Raw genomic sequence first — 21537 nt, 5'->3', positions numbered from 1 at the left:
GCAACACTCCCTGGATTTGAGTGTATGAAATGGGCTGCGGATAATATGATTTAAGCATGGCTGATTTAAACAGTGTCATTGTATCCACCTCCCAATGCTCACTTCCTTCTCCGCTGTATCCTGGCCGTCTGTCAAACGTCACAGTCTTTCTCTCCGTATACATTATTAATGTGTGTTGTGAATTAATGATGGTTTGTATCATGCAGGGCGTCCTGTTTTATACATGATCTCTATTAGCAGTGGATGAGCAGAGTGGAGAGCCACATGGGTCTTGTTGGATGAGGTAAAATGATCTGAATGTTTTATAGGGTTTTGCGGTTCGCAAGGTACTGCTGTACTGCTGCTTTCAAACTTTAAATTGGAATAAATGGAAGTTGAACAGGTTGCTTAATGAGCTCATAGTAATGCTGATGGTGGCTCTCACCTTAAGCAGAAGGTGGTATTTGAGGACCCTCTGCATAGGGACCACCAGGAGATCCTGCAGTTTAAATTTCCCGTCCTGGACCTTCATGGTACACTCCTGTGGTGGAAGATTATTTCAACAGGACAGCAGTTTTTAAAAAGAAAATCTCAGAACAAATGAAAACAAAGTGGAATTTAAAAAGCCATAATTGTTAAAGATGACAAGGCTTTCTGGAATGTGACATATTTTGTAAGATGAAAATTAATTAAATAATAAAAGGCAAGACTTGATTTTATCCATTAAGATTTGACTGGATTTATGATATTATTGGTTAGTGAGATTACTCCTCAAATTTTTATTAGTGATTATGAAAACATGTTTTTCTTTGCAATAATGTGTACTACAGAAATCGATTTCCACCCTAAATAAATACATACATATACAAATGATTGTGAATTTATATCTCACAACTTCAGTTTCATAACTGGGTCCCTGTATCTCACAATGTGACTTTATTTCATATTTTAGACACAATTATCTTTTTTCAACTCTAAGATGGAAACAGGCTTTTCTTGTTCCTAATCACACACAATAAGACCAGAAACATTTATTAGGTAAATAGTATCAAATCAAACATTTATTTCATTTTGTCTAAAGTGTATAAACTGTATATAAACAAACGTTATCTCTTCCTCCGCACGATTAGTGGTCGCCACTTAATGTGTTAATCTCTTAATTTTTATCCTCCGTTCTCAAATGACAAGTAAGCAAGGAGGACAGTCTACTCAAATGTCACACTTGACATTCAGAATAGACTGAGGAAGAGGTTCATCATCTCTATGACTATCAGTGACTCCACGTCCTTCCTTATGAAGAATCTCTGACTAATCCACTACAAAAGCCACTCGTCTCTTTCCAAGAGGTCTCATAACCATGCACTGAATGGACTGAACCCCATTACAGAGCCCTTTTTGTGTGTGAGATAACAGGACGATAATTATGTGAATTTGTCAACAAGCATGTTTAGAATTTCGGTTGCTGTGATTTTAATCTAATCCCGTGTGGACATAATGGCTTCTCTCGCCAGTCTTTATTTTTGGAGTCATTAAAGTAAGCCACACTGCCTTAGACTGGCAGGCACAAAAACAGCACTGTAGTCTTTGCATCCTGAGCAGCTTTAGTGGAGCAAAATTAGTTCATGTCCCAAAACTGTCAACAGCTGTCTGCTGAGAGGGAATGCTATGCAGGGGCTGACCACTGGAGCGGTCTCTTGGAGAAAGAGCTGTTATTAGAGTCTCTTTTAGGCGGTGTCTCTGATGAGAAGTACAGTTTTAGTCAGAAAGTGAGACCTGCACATTGTTTAGTAGATTTTGAACATTATTAATTCACTTAAAGAGAAAAAATTACATTACCCTCATGTTTAAAATGCACATGACTGCCTTGGAACACAAAAGGGAAACCAAATAATGCCCCGATTGCTGTTTTTTTTTTTTTACTGCAAAAACAATAAATGTGTCCTGGAATTTTAAATTGAATTTTAAAAACAGAAAACAAAGAATCATAAAAGTTGCCCATTTGACTCATCAACTATTCAACTCATTCCAAGTCTTTTCAAAGCCACAAGATAGCTTTGTGTGAGGAACAGACTGAAACCATGAGAGCGATAATGATCTTTGTTTAATGAACATATTGTTCTTTGAGTCAGATTATTATTTTTCAAGTTTTTTGAAAATACACAACATGGTTAATCCACATATGACAGCCTCTGAACTTGGTCAATACTAATCTTATATACAGGCACCTGGACTAAAAATACATTCAATCAGTCATCACTCCCAAAATGAATTCAACTGGTCATCTTGTTAATGCTATAAATTAATTACAGCAATAAAAGAAAATTTCATCATGAACTGGAATATCACATTAGACCACATAAATTCTAAAATGACATTTCCGTTACATTCAACTTACAAAAGTGCATTTATCTTTGCCATGTTTCATTCATTTAGTTTACTAGTGCTATATGCTGTATTAACAAAAACATAAATGGCATTAATAAAAACGTTCACGGACAAGCTGCGCAATATCACGTTCATAATCTAATGCGACTCATCTACGATTATGAATGCGATTTTGCATAGCTTGTCAGTGATCTACGGCTCTGTGTATCCATCTGAAAGCATGTGATGGAGATTAACTATTGATCACAGAACCTGCTTTACTGAAGAGATGCGCATGACAATCACATGCGATCTATCATGCAGCCCTAAGTTTGTTTGTTGATCACAAAGTACAAAGTAGATGAGGAAAACTAGTATGCCGGGTGTATTCAAAGCACCACCATTACTGTCTAGAGTGCATGGAATGGTGCGCTGTGATTGGTTGAGCGGATATATCGCATCCTGCAGAGAAGGGAGACTGACGTTTGTCGCGGTTTGGAAAGAAAGGGAGAAAACATGACAGAATAACTTGGCGGGTATCGCATTTTGCCTAAAATTAAAAATGTACTTTTTAATACCGACCAGATATATATATTAAACTAAAATAAACTAATTTTTTTTTTTTTTTTTTATATGGTGTTTATCACGTTTTGTCACCAAACTCTTTACAGTATATATATATATATATATATATATATATATATATATATATATATATATATATATATATATATGAAGAGTTTGGTATATATATATATTTTTGTTAACAAAAAGTTAACAGACTGACAATTGAAAAGAGTAATGGCTGCTGAAAATTAATATTTGCCAACACAGAAATAGAATGGACAGAAATTACATCATAAATATATTATAATGGAAAACAATTATATTAAATTGTAATAATATTTCACAATATAATTGTTCTAATGTGTTTTCATCAAATAAATGCAGCCTTGGTGAGCATAAGAGACTTCTTTCAACAAAATTAATAAACATCTTAATTTTTTCAAACTGTTGACAGCTCGTGTATATGTTTTATTGCAGAAATATAATACTGCGGAGTAGCAGATCAACTCTATTGATGTAATTTTGTGTTTTGATGTCTTAGAGAAAGAGACGGCTGCATGAGACAGCTTAAATGAACTGGAACTGTAAATGATTTTGTGTTGATAGGGGGCAGACATTATAAGTTTTTTACTTCTTTCTGCTCCTTTTCATTCATGTTAAATGCTGTTGTTGCATTTGTTTTTAAATGAATGAAATATATATATATATATATATATATATATATATATATATATATATATATATATATATATATATATATATATATATATATATATATATATATATATATATATATATATATATATATAAAAAAAACACTGCATACCTGAAACATCAATATGCAACTGACACTTTAAGAATGTACGAGAAAAATATTAAGAGCATACCTCCACTTTACACTTGACGTCTTCCCGTGTGGCAATCAGCTCATCCAGTGTCTTCTGAGCATTCTCCATATGGCTGCAGTACTGGCCATAGATCAGCAGTCTACAGAAGAAAGATCAAAGATCGATACCAAGACTTTGCAGTGACATTCAATACTCAGCCTCAACATATTAAAGGAACAGTTTCATTATATAGAAAACAACAGATGTACTGTAATTTGGGTTTGGTCAGTAAATAAGACAAAAAATACAGAATTTTTAGCTTTGAGTGTATTTTCAGTTTTACCTGAATCTTTGAAACCATTAAAAGAAAAAAAAAAAAAAAATTATGTGTTACATGTGATGAACAGATAGTTAGTGTTACATAATTTCATTATAGAGCTACATCTGCTGTGCTCTCTTTATCTAATTAATCTGAGTGAAGCATTTTTTTTTGGATTCTGGATTGTGTACAAGTTAATTTGGGCCCCTGAGAACATCAAGACACATTTATTAAATTTCACAATGGACTCCTGATAGTGATCAGCACATTCTGGAAGCAGCTCAAAGTCATCTTGTCTAGATGATGGTCCCACGTGTGGCACAGATTTCTGCCTCTGATTTAAGTAGGACACTGGCACAGTTGGCAAGCTCAAACCCTTGGATGCTCTCAGCTTGCCTGCCTCTTAACTGTGTTCTTGGTTAAGCCAATTTCACTTCATAATTTATACTCATTATTTAGTTATCCTTGATCAGAAGAATGAAACTGCCTGTAATCCTATAGAACTCCAAAGAAAAAAGATGAAATCTGGAAGAAAAGTGGTCAGATCAAAGCAAGATACATTTTATCTAAATCCGAACTGGATTATCCTCTAAGGCAAAATACATCTGGATGAGGTCGAATGAATCAAAGTAAGAAGATCAACTTAAATCCAGCTCATTAATTGTGGTCTCTGAAGTGTTACAATCTTCTTAATGGTCTGCAATTCAGCCTCCAAGTGTCACCTCTCTATATGTTGACATGCAAGCCACCTGTTAAGATCTGCTACTGTAAGGAGTGCGGAACTAACTGAAACTGTAGTCTTGAGCTGAAAAGGGTGTTCCCCTGCTGCTCTGCTCAATGTCTGGTCCTCCGTGCCCTTGGACTAAGCAGGCCTGATTAAAGGCTAATCTGGAACAAGAGAGGCAGCTTGGTTCCTCATGGAAATAGAGTGATGGAGATTAATGGAGGCCCCTCTCAATTATGAGCCAAAACGCACATTCAACAGCATATTGAAAATGTGGGAGCAGGTGCCGGGAATTAGCTGTAATAACAGATGTCACAGGCATAATTGAACATGAAGGTCTTCTTTACAAGGCAATTTCCAGATTAAATGTTTCAGGTGCCTCGTAAAATGGACTGCGAGGGAGAAAGGGTTCTTTATGTAGGACACATGAAACAATGCAAGAATAATGGAATGAGAATCTTCACATAAAATGTCTTTATATGGCTTTAAAAGGTATTATATGCATCAAACGTTTACATTTTAAATTACATTGTTAAAAATGTTATATTTTTTACTTTTTGTTTAACTTTTTACTAATTAAAAAAAATCTTTAAAAAAACTTTGCCATAACATAAAAATATTTTAAAACAGAAAATAGTAAATTGTAATAATGTTTTACAATATTGCTGTTTTTACTAGGGATGCAACATATCACAAAAATGTTTTGGATGACCAAAAAAGTACCTTTTTCCAGATACTTCTAACTGCAGTATTCAGATACAGAAACAGTAATTTACATTAACACTGCATAGCCCTCACTGTATGAATTAAATATTAATCTTTGTTAAATCTACAACAGTTTTTCATTCAGGAGTAGTGAATGATTTTCTCTCTGTCTTTACATTAATGACACAGTCAGCAGCAGGTTATTAGGCTGCTGTCACTGTTAGACTGAATGCACTGATTCAATATCATGATACACATCTCAGTTGTGCATGTTCACTTAAGACATAACTAATAACACTTACAAGGATCCTCTGAGAGACAAGTATTTTGATTACTTTTCCTCAGTTGTGCATGTTCACTTAAGACATAACTGATTACACTTACAAAGATCCTCTGAGAGACAAGTATTTTGTTTAGGGATGCACAATACATCGAAATTATCGAAATATCACAAATGTAAATATCGCAATATCTGAATCATTTTAATAAATGGCTACTTAAATCAAAGCGTTGCAAAAGGTCAAAGTTTAAGTTTGACGCATATAGCAGAGAATTGCTTGACGTTAAAAACAGTTAAGTGCAATAAGTTGGAGAAAACAACTCTTTGCCGTCTCGTCTTGCTGTCTGACTCACACCTGAAGCACGCGCACCAGCCGCATCTCGCACAGCGTCTCTTCAGTTCTGCCGGACATGTGCAAAGCACGCGCACACAAACAGAGACAGCGTGTGAACACCTAGTTGATCTGTCTTTTGCATCTCCTCATATTTGAACAGACACATACACACAGAATTATGTCAATAGTACCCGTCTCGACGATCATTTTCGTAAACGTAGTCAGTTATGTTTTAAATGAATGTAAACAGCTGAGAAAGAAACCGGATGTGTATCATTATTAATGGATCCGTGCAGTCGGTTTTAAAGGGATAGCAGCCTATAAATACCAGCTGCTGAATATGTCACTAATGTTAATCAAACAACAAAACAGATATAACAAAGACTGATCTAAATTTAATTAATACAGTGAACACAATGCAGTGTTATTTTACACTTAATTATTAAATTTCTGTACCTGAATACTACTGTTTGTTATCTACGCTTGTAAATTGTGTACTTTTTCTACTATTGTGTACTATTGTAACTTTTTCTTTCTTTTTTTTTTACTTACTGTTCACTTTCCTTTAATCATGTTTAAACTTTCTCCGACTATAGTTACAATAATATAAAATGAATGTAATTTTTTTGTTTTTTTTGTTTGCATGTTCACACTGTTGTTAAAATTACATTTTCTGATTTGCAACATTACTTTTTATGTAATGCTAAAACACTGCCGGTCACTTTCAGAAGTTATAGTGACTCTTACTTTCTTAAGAAAGAATGTGAAACAAATTGGTTATGTAATTTTCAATTTTAAATATTTTAAAATATAATTAAAATTGATTTTACACACTTTAAGCAATATCGTATCGCATATCAAATATCACATTTTTTAACAAGGTATCACATATCGCATTTTTCAATATTGCACAGACCTAATTTTGATATAATTTTGTGTGTATATGTCCATTCAAGTGCAAGAAGATGTGAAAGAGAACTCAACTGGGTGTTTGTATGCTGTATGAGATGAGGCCCTTTGTGTGTGCTTTGAGAGTGTGAGAAGAAAACAGAGCACAAATACCAAATCGGGCCTACCTGTACTTGAAAGGTTTATGGATAGCTATGATTTTTCCCTTCCATCTCCATTATCCATTCATGGTGCTCAAATGGATGTTCTTTCATGCATGCACTCAGACCATGCTTTGTCCATCTGTGCTTAGCATCTAATGGTACTAAATTGGCTAACACCCATTAACAATGAAAAACACACACACACACACAAAAAAAACTTACAAGCACTAGAAATAATGTTGTGAAGTGTGGCGTACACATCCATTGAACAGATTTGATTAGGAAGGCTGCAAATGCTCTTTCATTCAGGGTTGTATTCAGGACATACATTAGTGTGCAACGGAGATCACTCTTTAATGACCCATTAATTATGTGTGTTTAAATGCAATCGGAGTAGAAGTGAAACATGTTAACAACCAGAAACAATGTACATTAAGCAGTGCAGCCTCAAGGAATGTGCTCTTTATGAAGACAATTCTGTTGACTGATCCAGCTTGGAGTGCTAAACACTTGGCCTCCACCTCCCCAAAGGCATCAGAGTTGTAAGAGAAAGGTGTTGAAATGAAAAGAAATGTTGCAATTTGTGTTGCCACTGTCTCGTTGGCTTTATGACACCAGCCAACCTTAGACATGCAACATACTGACAACTGCAATGGCAAAACAGTCAAGGCTATTCAGGCTCTTCTCTAAAAGTTCATCCTGGTTTCCTCCTCTTTTGGCACTTCAGACTATGAGGGTGGGATGTGATCGAGAAGAAAAGAGAGAGAGAGAAAGCCCTGGGTTTCTTAAGTGTGAATATTCCCCAGGGTAAAAGCCTGTGCCACTGCCGTGTAAACACATGCTCTTTGAATTCAACTCTCTTCCAGTGCTATCACCCGCCGCACCAACTTTCTCATTATGGCAAAGCTGTCATGCATGCTATTTCAGAGAAAATACAATTTGGTATAGACGCTCTCCTTCCAGCTTCTATCTGTCCATTGGAAAAGACCCAGGCCAGCGAGGAAAACGCAAAGCAAAGTGGAAGTGACAGGCCGGTGAGAGAAGTAATAGTCTCTGACATGAGGCATTGAAGACCCCTCACCTTCACTCTAACACAGCCTGCACCGAGTGAAGAGCGGCTCAATCTCAACGCAAACCAACTAATAATGTTCTTCAGCAGCTCTGAGCTCAATCTGGCAGTATTACATAAATTAGTTTGGAAATAACACTCCAAAAAAAATACCCATTTGAGACTTAAACGACCTCTATTACAGTTTAAAAGCTGTGATGTGCTTTGCACTCTCGAGGTGGCATCTTAGAAAGGAGCTTGATGATTTTTTTGAAATTTCACTCTTCAATATGCCCTTCACAGTGTCAACAGCTTCTGAAAAGCTTCTCAATTATTTCATTCTATGGAACGCAGCGCCGCAAAAGGTCACAGGGACTTACAAGTGGAGATAACAAAATTAATTAAAGGCAGCTGGGCTTTTGGAGCAATGGACGGAGGTGTGGAAGATAGCAGCCGCACAACGGCCAAATCCCTTGGCCATTTCTCTCTTTGTTGAAAGGAAAAAGAGAGGGACTGTGCATCCCATAATGAAAAACAGAAACATGCCAATCAGATGAATAATTGCAAAGGCGAATGACGTAGCCCTGCTTTAATGAAATGAATAATTTGCCAAAAATACTCAGCGTTATTTAATGCTTAATGTCACCAAATGTAAATATATCCTGTCAGATTTCATAATGAGGAAAAACTTTTATAAAAACCGCACTCTCTCTCTTGCACAAATATTTTTTTCTTTTTCTTATTAGACTGCTATTTCCTGCAAAGTGTCAACCATATTTTGAGATTAAGAATTAGCTAATTCAAAGAGAACTGAGAGTAAGTGATCATGAGATAAAATTATTGATGGTGATGCGCAATATAGACAGGCAAAGAGGTGAGGAATGTAAGAAATAAAATCAAGCAGAAAGAAAAAATGTCCAGTGATAAGACATAGAGAAATGGCCATGCGTGTCAGAACAGGGCCGCACCACTGTAATGTCGTGCCAAAGTGCATGTTAGTGCGGGCACCCACGGAAGACTGGCTCAATGAGATGACAGGCTCAGAATTGCATAAACAAAAGAGTGCAGGCAATAGAGGCGGTGCTGTCACACCGACTCTGCGTGATGCTGCCCGCTGGGCTCGAGGAAGAGCCTTGTAATGGGCCAATTACCTATGCAAACTGACAAATGAAAACAATAGGGCTGTCTCCATAATCTCTATTCTTTTCCGTGCTTTTTTTTGGAAGCGATCTATCCCTGTCACCAACTTAAACAACTGTAAATAGCATATAACATTCTGAGTGGGTCTGCTTCAGTTAATGGGAGTTTAAAGAAAACATTTAGATCTTACAGAACATTTTAAGAGAGATATTCATCAGAGCGTGCTGTCATTACTGAAAACGAACCTGTGATTATCATTACCTACATCACAGTAATGTAGAGATCAGCCTCTCCCTGTGAGAATGCAAATGCTCTCCGCAGCTGCTGTATTCAATAAATCTGATGCTGAACAAAGTCTCAGTTCCTCTCGCAAGAGCCTATACTCTAATTCTCATTGGGAGAAGTCATTTACTCACCAGAGAGATAAGATATCTATGGAAGCACTCAAGCGGAGGTTAAATTAGATGTCTACAGCAGAGAGGAAGATAAAAGAGATACAAAGTCTTTAATGTGCATTAGAACAAGTGGCTGCTATAAAGGGCATACTGAGGACTTTAAAGTCAACACGAAATCAACACTAAGTACAGTGGGGAAAATATTTATTTAATCCCCTGCTGATTTTGTAAGTTTGCCCACTTACAAAGAAATGAAGTGTCAAAGGATGTCAGAGACAAGATTGTAGATCTGCACAAGGCTTGAATGGGCTACAAGACCATCAGCAAGAAGCTCGGTGAGAAGAAGACAACTGTTGGTGCGATTGTTCTGAAATGGAAGAAATATAAAACAACCATCAATCGTCCTCAGTCTGGAGCTCCGTGCAAGATCTCGCCTCATGGGGTAAGGATGATCATGAGAAAGGTGAAGGATCAGCCCAGAACTACGCGGGAGGAGCTTGTTAATGATCTTAAGGCAGTTGGGACCACAGTCACTAAGCAAACCATTGGTAACACACTACTAAAATGGACTGAAATCCTGCAGCACCTTCAAGGTCCCCTGCTCAAGAAGGCACATGTACAGGCCCATTTAAAGTTTGCCGATGAACAGCTAAATGATTCAATGAGGGCTAGTAGAAAGTGCTGTGGTCAGATGAGACCAAAATTGAGCTCTTTGGCATTAACTCGACTCGCCGTGTTTGGAGGGAGAGAAATGCTGACTATGACCCCAAGAACACCATCCCTACAGCAAAGCATGGAGGTGGAAACATTATGCTTTGGGGCTGTTTACGATTACACCGCATTGAGGGGCAAATGGATGGGGCCATGTACTGTAAAATCTTAGACGAGAACCTCCTTCCCTCAGCCAGAATACTGAAGATGGGTCATGGATGGGTCTTCCAGCATCACAGTGACCCAAAACATAGCAAGGCAACAAAGGAGTGGCTCAAGAAGAAGCACATTAAGGTCATGGCCTGTCTCCAGACCTCAATCCTATAGAAAATCTTTGGAGATGAAATAATGCTTATTTCACTGACTGAAATGCAAATCAATTTCTAACCATCATATAATGTGTTTTTTTTTCTGGATTTTTTGGTTGGTATTCTGTCTCTGTACGTTAAAAAAACCTAGCATGAAAAATTACAGACCCTTAATTTTTTTGTGAGTGGGCAAACTTACAAAATCAGCAGGGGATCAAATAAATATTTCCCCCACTGTATCTTGCACATTAAAGCAATGCAAGTTATTGATATAAAAGCAAATAATGAAAGATTTGACTATTAGAAAAAGCTCAAGCCAAACATTAAAATGTCCTCATCATTTACAGTACTCAACTCACCCTTATATCATTCCAAACATGTCCGCATTACATTTTTTGGGGGGGAACACAAATATAATTTGAATTATGTCTCATACAAGACGCTCACCACATGATGATAAAAAAAAAATTGCCAGAATTTTCATTTTTAAGTGAACAATAGTTCAAACACAAGGAAATTATGGAAGCTTGCTGTCTGCCACAATTCTGAACTAAGCCCGCTAGCTGCCAATGATGATTATTGTTGATTTATTCATTTTGTGCTAATCCCATTAATATTTGGTTTACTATCTTTACTTTCATCCAATGTCCACTTCAAATCATAGATATACACTAATATCAGACTTGAATTACATCTGATGCAAGTCTTAAATATTAAAAAGCTCAAAAATGTCCAGTGAAGTAAAGTTGCTCCAAGTCTAGAACACTGACTACCTCAAAATCTGCAAGTATAACAAAGACGATTTTTATAACCTTGGTGTCCGATAACACTGCGCCCCTGGAGATCATGATCCAAGAATTGCAGCAACGTTAATTCCTAAGATATTACTGCAAGGTCATCTGGCTGCTTAATAAACCAGAACACTAGACCAAAGTTCTCATCTCTGAGGACGCATGCACTCTAATTGCAGTGAGGTCATAATTATGTGTTACACCTACTTGGTTTTATTAAGTAGGTCCCAGTTGGGATAAAAAAACAGCAATTATGCTGAGTACAGCAGGAGCAGAACTCTTATACAGAAATATGGATTTAGAGGGTCTCAGTAATGCCTGACAGAGTTTAATGCAGTGTAGCATTACTAGAATAAGCTGACTGTTACAGGGCCTGTCACTTAGTCAGGCCTCAGTGTTTCTCAATCCAAAGGGAACTGCAGGGAAATTGCACATTACTGAGCTGAATCAGCAGCGGTCCCAGACCAGTGACCTGGAGTACACCAGGTACAGCCGCTCTCATTCAAACATCAGACAGAATATGACTGATTCTTCTGCATCTTAATATTGTCTGCTGTGTAAATGGGAGTGTAGTATTAAAGGCACACACATAAGAAGATATTTTGAAAAGTGTCTCAATGTTCTTTTTTTTCAGTAAAAGTCAGTGGGGTTCAATGTTGTGTAAATGACATAATTTTCATTTTTGGGTAAACTATTACTTTAAGGTCATGCTCTTATATGATAACCTGTAAAAAGAAAGAGACTGTATAGCAGCTGGCTAAATCCTTTGGTAGATGAAATGGTGTTATGATTTTACTAGAGCCCCTGGGTATCTGTCACCCACTGTGGATAAAGTAGCTAAAACATTCTCTATTATCTGGTTATTGATTTTTGATACAGCAGCTACAAGGAGACAAAAAGAGCACTCAAAACAGGAAGCGTTCAGCTCTAAAGCAGCAGACTCTCGCAGCCAGGTCTATTTTCTTTCTAAGCCCTCTGGGTTGTGGGCTCTGATGAGGATTTATTTTAAAATAGCTGGGCTGCTGCAGTCAGGCCCTGCTGGTGTGATGGATTTTCGTAGGGTGGGTGACAACAGCAAGAATTTGCCTCCTTCACTTGAGGTCATTTCAGCTCAACAGAGGCTTAAGGTGTTGACAAAAGGGAGAGATGTTGTAACAGTACTGACAGTGATAAACCAAAATACTCCATCAAGTTACTGACCTCTCCTTGAAGTCCAGAAAGATCTTTCCCAAGCCATTGCCCCCGCTCACCATGGTCAGGTCAATGGCCCTCAACAGAGCAAAATGGACCTTGATGATGTCCTGTATGAGAATTGCCAAGAATTGTCAGCCCAGCATTATTTATCCATTTGTTGTACCATACTTTTGCCCTATCAGAATTATTCACTTGCTGTCAGATACAAGCTTTTGCCCATCTGTCTGTGTTGCCAAAATGTAAACCTTTAAATTTTTTAAGACATGTATATCTTAACATTTATCTTTAAAAAAAATGAAACTCACTTTTTTTTAAAGGCAACACGTACATAATAATCAGTAAAGTCAACATTTAAGTTACTACAAAAATAAGGTAAATGTATACAGTAAATGATCACTCACCTCTAAATTCACAAATATGGCCTCCATATCCTGCTGTGTTAAGACTTGCTTTAGGGGGCTCATATAATTCTAAAAAGGTAAAAGACAAAAAAAAATCCCATAAATGTTCTATAATATTTAGCAGAAAAATCAGAACCGAGTTCCAGAAAAGGCACATGTATTTAAATTAATTTATTAAATGTACTTAATGTCAAAGCATACAATCAAACACAGGTAATAAAACTGCTTACACCTTGTTGTGGTTTGGTAATTGTCTTTGACAAACAAAAGTCAAATACTATTTGTCTAGCATGGCTGCGGGCAGGCTGCTCAAAGATAATAAACCCTGAGAAATCCTGGCAAATGCATCTATTTGTTTCAGTTGCAAAGCAGAAAGGGATTTCAGAGCAACACTGACACGTTTGGCTTAATTAGGAAGAAATGAATCAAGTGATAATCAGTAAACAAAACCTCTGTCTGGAATATGAAACCTGCATGACCTCTCACTGTTTTGCCAGGGATTCATCACCTCTAATAACAGTACACTGGCTTATTTTGTCACACTTCAAATTCTGTGTGTACTGTAGTGTGTGACAGCACAATTGGAAACAGGGCAGAAGAAAACATCACACATTCAAGTTTGTACGATTTGTACATACAAGCATGAGTGGATGCAATAGCTCCAGGGCGAGATTCATTCTCGTGCCAACAGTATTGATTTACAAAACGAACATGATTTCTCACTTCGTGGACAGTGCATGGCATTTCTGCCCTGTCTGTAGGCAAAGGAAGTACTTTTTTGCTGTAGACAAAGGAGTTCATTTTTAGTCCAACTCTGCAAGACAGACTTTTCATGATAGCAGATGGACTAAAAATGAACTCCCAAAACTTACTGCCAGATTCTGGAAGATAAATTCTTGAAAGAGTGGTACAAGAGTCACTCTCAACTTATCTGTCAAAAAGCCTATAAAAACATTTATGTGCATCTTCATGTATTTCATAACACTTCAACATGGTATTCTTATTAAAGGAGGATCATTTTTTTACCCAAGAAAAGTCTCTGAGAACCTGACACATTCTGGAGACACCAGGTAGGTTGCCATTTTGGAAAATTGTGGTGCTGGAGACTAAATGGTTCCCAATGGTTTCACACCTAATTCTTCACCTTAATTCTTCATTCTTTTGCAGTCAACATGCGTCTTTTCTTCTCCACCGTTTTTTTCTGACCCAATAAGCATTTAGCTGTCCAGTGGTCATGCCTTAACTTTGCAAATTCTAGTATTGCATTAGTAATACATCTCTCTCATGGGCATTTAATAATTTTTGACTTTGAGTCTGAGTTAAATCTCTTTTTTTTTTTGGCTCATTTTTTCTGTAAAAGACAACCTTCTTAATAATTATGCACACCTGAGTTTTTTACTTCCAGCCTTCATTAATAATTATATATCAAAATTACAAATGAATCAATACAAAATTAATAGTAGTTATTAAGATTAATGTGGTTTGGAATTGGTAAAATGTGCTTGGACAAAAAATATCAGAATATCAACTTGCCTAATAATTATGCACGCATTGTATTATGAAAGTAAATGGAAAGTTCAGTTTAAATTTTAAGTTGACTTAAGAACAATTGTCACCTAGAGCTCAGTTCTCATCTTTTGTTCTCTCCCTCCATCTATTTTGAGTTACCGCACTATCCGCAGAGAACCCTATCAAGACCTTGACCCAATTCCAGGCCTTCATTTTCACTCTCTCCAGCTCTAAATCTTTCTATGCTCTCCACTCACCTTCTCAATGTCCTCCAGTGTCTTGTAGTACTTTGCCTCTGTCTCCTGAATCTCCACCAAGCAGCAGTTTCTCTTATCATCTTCCGTCATGCCCATTTTCTGTTATGGGAAGAAGAAAAAGACACACAAACCATGTTGGTATCGTCCTGCAGAGTACCCGCTCAGCACCTTTAAACACCTGTACAAGGTACTGAACTGTAATTTAAGGGAATTCAGGTCACAATCAGGATGACCAAAGCACACTACAGTAAAAGACAGAGGTGAACAGAGAATATTTCACAACAAAACCTCAAGGGAAACATTGACAAGGACTATAGGTTAAAACACTGAGGTTAAAACAAGAATTCAGTCTTTCATTCATTCAAAACAACATACATGTCTAAGTCTAAAGCACAAAGAACAACCGTAGGAAAGCCATAAATGTGGTTTTGATGAGGGTTGAGTAACTAAATGAGGTCAATTCACAAAACAATGACAAAATGATCTAATAGAACATGATGCATTTGATTAAGAGTAATCACTGGCTCTTGTTGTAATGCGAGCGGGTTTGCAAGCTTGTTTAAGAAACTGGCGATAACGCTGGAGCCAGGGGAAGGTGCACGCCAGCTGAAGGCCAGAGCTGGAATGAACATCACGACACACATTTAAACATCTGCGCCTGGCGGTGCACAAGGCCAAAGCAAACCTGCCCACATTCAAAGAAATTCAAGATCACAAACAATTGTTTCGTTAGACAGCAAGCTGAACAAAAAAAAGGGGGGGGGGGTGGTCCTTCCAAAGGTCCGCCTAGCAACACCGAAAGCAGCCAGGATTAGGAACGGCAAATACATCAGTGACTTTCACTGAATAATGGGGCATATGTGAAACTCCGCTGGCTATTGTGGTAAATCTGGAAATTGTCTGACATATAGAAGATCAAGAAGATATAATATGTGAAACAACAACAGTTTAGAAACACCTCTGTCTTGGTCGCTGACATGTTTCTTTCTCTCCCTCATTTGAGTGGCTGTATTTGTCCCACTGAGAATCTAATGTGGCCTTGCTGTAGCATCTGTCTGATGATACAAATTGTGTGTGTGCGTGTGTGTATCTCTATGAATGCGGGATCCAACAGTTTTCTCAGTCTGTAGGAGGGATTTCCTCCCTTGTGGGTTAAAAATAACTTAACATTAGCTCACTCGGTGTGACAGCACACACTTTAAACTCAGACGGACATTGGTACTGAGTCAGCCTCTCCTCCTTTTTCATTTCTAGCAAAAGGAAGATGCTCCTGCAATAAAATAACTGCTAGCATTTTGATGTATTTTGCACAGCTGATTTAAATATGATGAAAAAATATGATGTAACTTAAAGGATAATAAATGCAGTACATTCCAAATATTAAAAAGTATAAAATACCCTAATTTAAAAGAACTGTTCATCAAAAAATAAAGTCTGACGTAGTTGTCTCATCCTCATGTTGTTCCAAACCAATGCCTTTCTTTCATCCGTGGAACACAAAGGCAGATGTTTTGCAGAATGTTCACACTGCTCCTTTCCATAAAATTAACATATAAATAGATCTAATCGACCTAATAAAACATTAAGCATAATCATTTGTTTTTGGTGTAATGCTAGTGAGTTTGCAAACTTGTTTTAGAAAGCAGAGACCACATGCTGTAAAGTTCCAAAAAGAGAGAGAGAAAGAAAAAAAAAAAACAATTAAAAAGTACCATAGAGGTAGTCCAAACAAATGGGGTTCTATATTTCAAGTCTTCTGAAGTCAGCTATAGTTTATTGTCTCTGTACATTGTGTGTGGTAGGCATAAATTATTCTTATTCTCAGAAAATCCTTAATACAAATTAATACCAGTGGTGTAATTATTAAAAACAGTTAAATAAAGTTCATTTGCACATATAATTATACAGTATTAATGCATATTGCAATTTCAAGTTTATTTTCATAAACAGTGTTGAATTAATTGAATTATTGGTATATGGTAGTCCAAACATTTGTACACATTCTCTACAGTTGGTGTACTGTACACATAAGAACATTTTCATGTCAGCTTCTGCCTTCATAAATGCAGATTTGTTCCTCACTTTTCATGTAGGATAGAATTGATGGTATTCAGGATAAAATCTGATCAAATGCACATTTTAGAAATGGGGCCCCATGTTTCTGCATATGCAAACTGGTCTGTCCTGATTACTTACAAAACATATGCAAAACAATGGTCTGGTGTGAAGTATCTTCAAGTGGCAAGTTGATGCACAAATAAGATTTTAGGTGTTATCAAGATCTTTTAGGTCCCTGGTCATCATGTGCTTTCAGTGGATGGAAAATAGCAGCATAAACATTTATTAAAACATCTGAGGGTAAAATATTTATTGACAAAATATTTGATATATTGATCTGTTTTTAGGTCACCTATTCCTTTAATAAATAAAATAGTGGAAATTCAATAAACTGTCAGTGAGAGTGAGACTCTAGACCTGCTCAGCAAGTTCTTCATAAATGCATAAAGGGTTCAAGGGCTTCTGTCGACACACATATAAAGGAAAGGAAAGAGGACCACTGAAGGAGCATAAGAGAATCAGATGCGGTTCACCGTGACACTTACCTGCATGTATCTGATCTGCAGCATTAAGGAGGCAAAGCAGCAAATGTAAGCAGAGCAAGTGAACTCGCGCACAGCCGAGGGAAAATGACAGGAAAACAATCCATCTATATCCTCTCTCACACACGCACCAATGAGCGTTGTCCATATGGTGTCTCACTCACCATGGGCTGTCTAACCTCCACCTTGATGATGTCCTCGTAGATGTCGTCCCCATCGTCCTCACAGGGGACGCAGTCATATATGTCATCCTCTCCCACATCATGCTCACTGTGCAAGAAAAAGAAAAGAATTTTCTGTGACTGGAAGTACACAACTGTTCAAAAGTTTGGGCTCAGTAAGTTTTTATTTTTTTATTATTATTATATATTTGTATGCGATTAAATGATTAATCAAGGACACACAGTAAGGACAAACTAAATTCATCAAAACTGACCATAAAGACATTTATAATATTACATGCATGAATAATGTTACAGCTTTGCCAATATGGGAATAAAACACCATTATTTGAAAAGTACACAATTATTTAAAATTGTAATAATAGTTCACGATATTACAGATTTACTGTCTTAATTGCAAAGAACCAGGTCTGCAGTCACCTTTTTGTCATCGTTTGATGCAAAACACTGAGACAAAATATAGCAATAAAATATCCAGCACTATGCATCAAAAATGGAAAGCAATCAACAAAATGTCCAAAGACAAAATCAGATTAACATGACAAGGATTATATTGATTTATCACTTCGTTCCTGGTTAGGAGAGTTTGCAAAGTATCGACTGTGAAAGAATTCTGAAATACCTGGGACATACTGTAGTCAGCATCATCATATACAGTTTTGCAGCCCTGATTAGCTTGTGTGTGTGTTTATCAGACATCAAAACCACAGCGATGCCATTCATCACTGCACACACTGCCGTTGGCCTCTCAGGGGAGAAAAGGAACGGTCGAAATGAAGCGGTTTGCCATCACAGAAGGTGTCCTGGTCCCAGCTGTGTCTCACAGCAACAATCAAATCAGTCATCCATCCCTCCCTAAGAGAAGACCTCACTCTCTCAAACAAACACACCCCAGAAGGCTTTGCAACCACACAGCAACAAGTTCCTTCCTCACTTCTGCTGATGTGTCTAATTGCAGACTAAAACACATGTGAAATGCTTATTCGGCTTGAATCAAACGTCTGCCCAGGATCATGTAGAACAGACACACAAACGCATCCCTCCATCCTTCTTTCAGCCCTCCATTCAAAAACAAGTGATGATAAACTAAACATTTGCTTTATATTTGCATATATATCTAGCAGATAACAAAGAAGTGTGCCGTAGAGATCCTAATTAGCATTTAACAATATGTGTGAGTGTGCTAGGATACTCTGGAAAACCATGTTCCCACTTTAAAGCTTTTTAATTAGCCAGTAAGATCATTATGCTTTAATATACCATGGCTTTGCTATTATGTAACACTTCACGTTCTTCAACAGAATACATGTTTATTTCAATGCAAATGTAGATTAATACTAAGGAAATATTTTGCTATGGGAACAACAAAGATAAGAAATTATTGGTCCACATCCTGTTGGCTTCAGGGAGTTTGTGTGATTTGATTTGCAGCAGCAATCCCTTGCCAAAATGGATTTATTTGCGGCAAACTAAAAGTAAATGTGGTAAATTTGTTTCACAGAGCACAACATTTCCCTGCTGGGAAAAAAACCCCAAGCCGAACCTGGTTTGCTGATCTTTTGGCTGGTTTTAGAGGGATTTAGGGAACTTTTCAGCTGGTCGTGGAATCTTTTAAACCAGCTCAAACTAGATAAAAACCACCAGCTTAAATAAGCCATAACTAGCACACCAGGCTGGTCAAAAAAAAATTCAGCATTGTGTAGTTGGTAGACTACATAAATATCTAAGCCATCACCATGTTATATCCAGTTATATCCAAAAATGCTTTACTGAATCATTGGAATCTGAAACGAGACTGGCATAGATGGATGGATGCCAGCTAGAGTGAGTCGCCAAAAGTTGGAGGATTGTCGTTCTGGCAAGAGCTGCCGGGTGTTATTCCATCTGTGTGACCTTCTATACCTGCACATCTAGAACAGCTGCCTGAAATATAAATTAGAGAAAACAGCTGCACAATTTTATATGGAACTTCATCATCTTCAGTCTCTCACATGGCTTTCAGAACAAATAATACTCAAAGAGTATAATTTTTGAGTGTTTTATTTATTTGAGTGACTGAAATTCTTTGGTTCGTGCCTGTGGCTGCTGAATAAGAGCAAATCATCTGCTACCTTCTGTGAACAATGTGTGGATTCAGGAATTCTTTGATATTAGATCTCCTGGGGCACTGTGGGTAATTTGATGTATTGCTAGAAGGTCTTATTAGAGAGTTTGTTTATACTTTACAAAGATTCTGTCTGTGTTTATGTTTCTTTACATCATAAATTGGTTTTCAGAATAATAGTAAAATTCATTTATGTGCTATTCTATACAAATTTAATACATTTTAATAATAATTTGCCACACATACACGCATATTAATCATTTGTAACAAAAGCAAACTAATATAATATAACTACAGTAATTCCTGTAAGGCCACTAGAAGCTTCTGTGGAAAACTGTTCTGTCAATCATTACAAAAAAGGGTGAAAAGCTTAAAGTTTATTGAACTGTCTTTCATTAAAACTGTGTTTTACAGTGGGACATGGACAGGACTACCTTCACTTTGAAAATCCTTTGAAAGAACTGTGAAATTGCAGGATTCTAAATAATTACCTTTTTGAACATGATTTAAATGGCGTTCCTCTTTCAAAATGACAAAACATGACATGCATGTTTGAACAGTAGGTAGAAACGGACAAGCTAATAAAAAGAAAGGTGCTGGCCTCAATCTAACATTCAGCACTGTGTCCACAAGGAGAAGGGATTGTTTGAAGTATTAATTGAGGTTGTACAGTTCACCCTGAAGGACGGATGGCTTGCTGTCCTCCCTCATTAGCTGAGTTGACTTTCCCCACTCGCAGAGCTGCTGTCTGTCACAGCACAGTGGACAAAAAAAAAAAAACACATTGTCCCTCTGAATCACACTAGTCCCAAACTGCAAAGGAACTCAGGCAAAAAGAATTCTGAAGGCTCTATCGTGTGACCTCAGATCCCTGAGGACAAGCATTAGCTGCATTATGTGAGATGCAGTGATCTGTACAGTGGACTGTGAGGTTCTGTGTGTATTGTGTTGGATGAAAGAAGACAGACTGTCAAAAAAGGTGGTTGTTTTTCCTCATTATTGTTTAAATATGTTTGGCGCAATGACATGACCCCATTAGGTACATAGGCTACAGTGAAGTCAACGCGAAGCATATTGACCAATGCTTTTTGAAACGAGACCATTGCATTTTGAATGTAGCCTAATTTCCAAAAAGCAATACTGACAGCAACAGCCTTATTAAATGTATGAGAACGTCCGCGCTAATCCACATCGATAAATTCAGTTAGAGGATAAGACTCAGCAGCTATAGGGCAGATTAGCTACCACTAAAATCCAACCAGATCTTCATCAGAGCCATCAGCAATACAGAAGAGATCTCAATGCTTTTACACAGCAATTAGCCTACAAGTGCATACAAATATTATGGAAGTGTCTTAATGCACTACATTTTGAAGACATAAATATGACATGATGGAATCAATGGAAGTGATAGCCTACCGCTTAATATGAAACTAAAACAGACACCAGGGTGGCAGAAAGTCACTGTCTTAATGAGTGAGTTCAATCCACTCGTTTGATACAATCAATCAAAAACAACTCGACGCGATGTGAAGCGATTTGTTTCTGATCACTTTATATTTAGACCTATGCGTTATCTAAATAATTATAATAGACTAATAATACACAATAATAATCAATAATAATAATAATAATAATAAATAAATGACCAAATGCTCAAAAGTTGGCAGAGAGAGGGGTCATGTTAGGAAACAACATAATTGTTGATAGGCTATATTTTTTTCGGGCCATGTGGTTTAATGCTAA

General features: G+C 37.0%; 1 protein-coding gene across 8 annotated transcripts in view; it reads right to left on the bottom strand.

Annotated features, from left to right (window-relative positions):
• LOC109088616 (vav 2 guanine nucleotide exchange factor) overlaps window positions 1–21537 on the bottom strand; it is a 192218-nt gene that overhangs the window by 12451 nt on the left and 158230 nt on the right. For 4 of the 8 annotated variants that reach the window (XM_042748522.1, XM_042748519.1, XM_042748520.1 and 1 more), the window contains exons 5-11: window positions 17670–17775; window positions 17509–17523; window positions 14906–15004; window positions 13140–13208; window positions 12745–12845; window positions 3798–3897; window positions 425–520 (exon numbers count right to left, since the gene is read on the bottom strand). In XM_042748522.1, coding sequence (XP_042604456.1) covers window positions 425–520; window positions 3798–3897; window positions 12745–12845; window positions 13140–13208; window positions 14906–15004; window positions 17509–17523; window positions 17670–17775 — 586 coding nt within the window. The remainder of the gene's footprint in view (window positions 1–424; window positions 521–3797; window positions 3898–12744; window positions 12846–13139; window positions 13209–14905; window positions 15005–17508; window positions 17524–17669; window positions 17776–21537) is intronic. The other 4 variants (XM_042748523.1, XM_042748525.1, XM_042748521.1 and 1 more) reach the window with 1 other exon arrangement.

This window comes from Cyprinus carpio, chromosome B21 (assembly GCF_018340385.1).
Source record: "Cyprinus carpio isolate SPL01 chromosome B21, ASM1834038v1, whole genome shotgun sequence".
NCBI lineage: Eukaryota > Metazoa > Chordata > Actinopteri > Cypriniformes > Cyprinidae > Cyprinus > Cyprinus carpio.
Note: the sequence above shows the minus strand (reverse complement) of the source record. Positions and strands in the feature narration are given on the sequence as shown.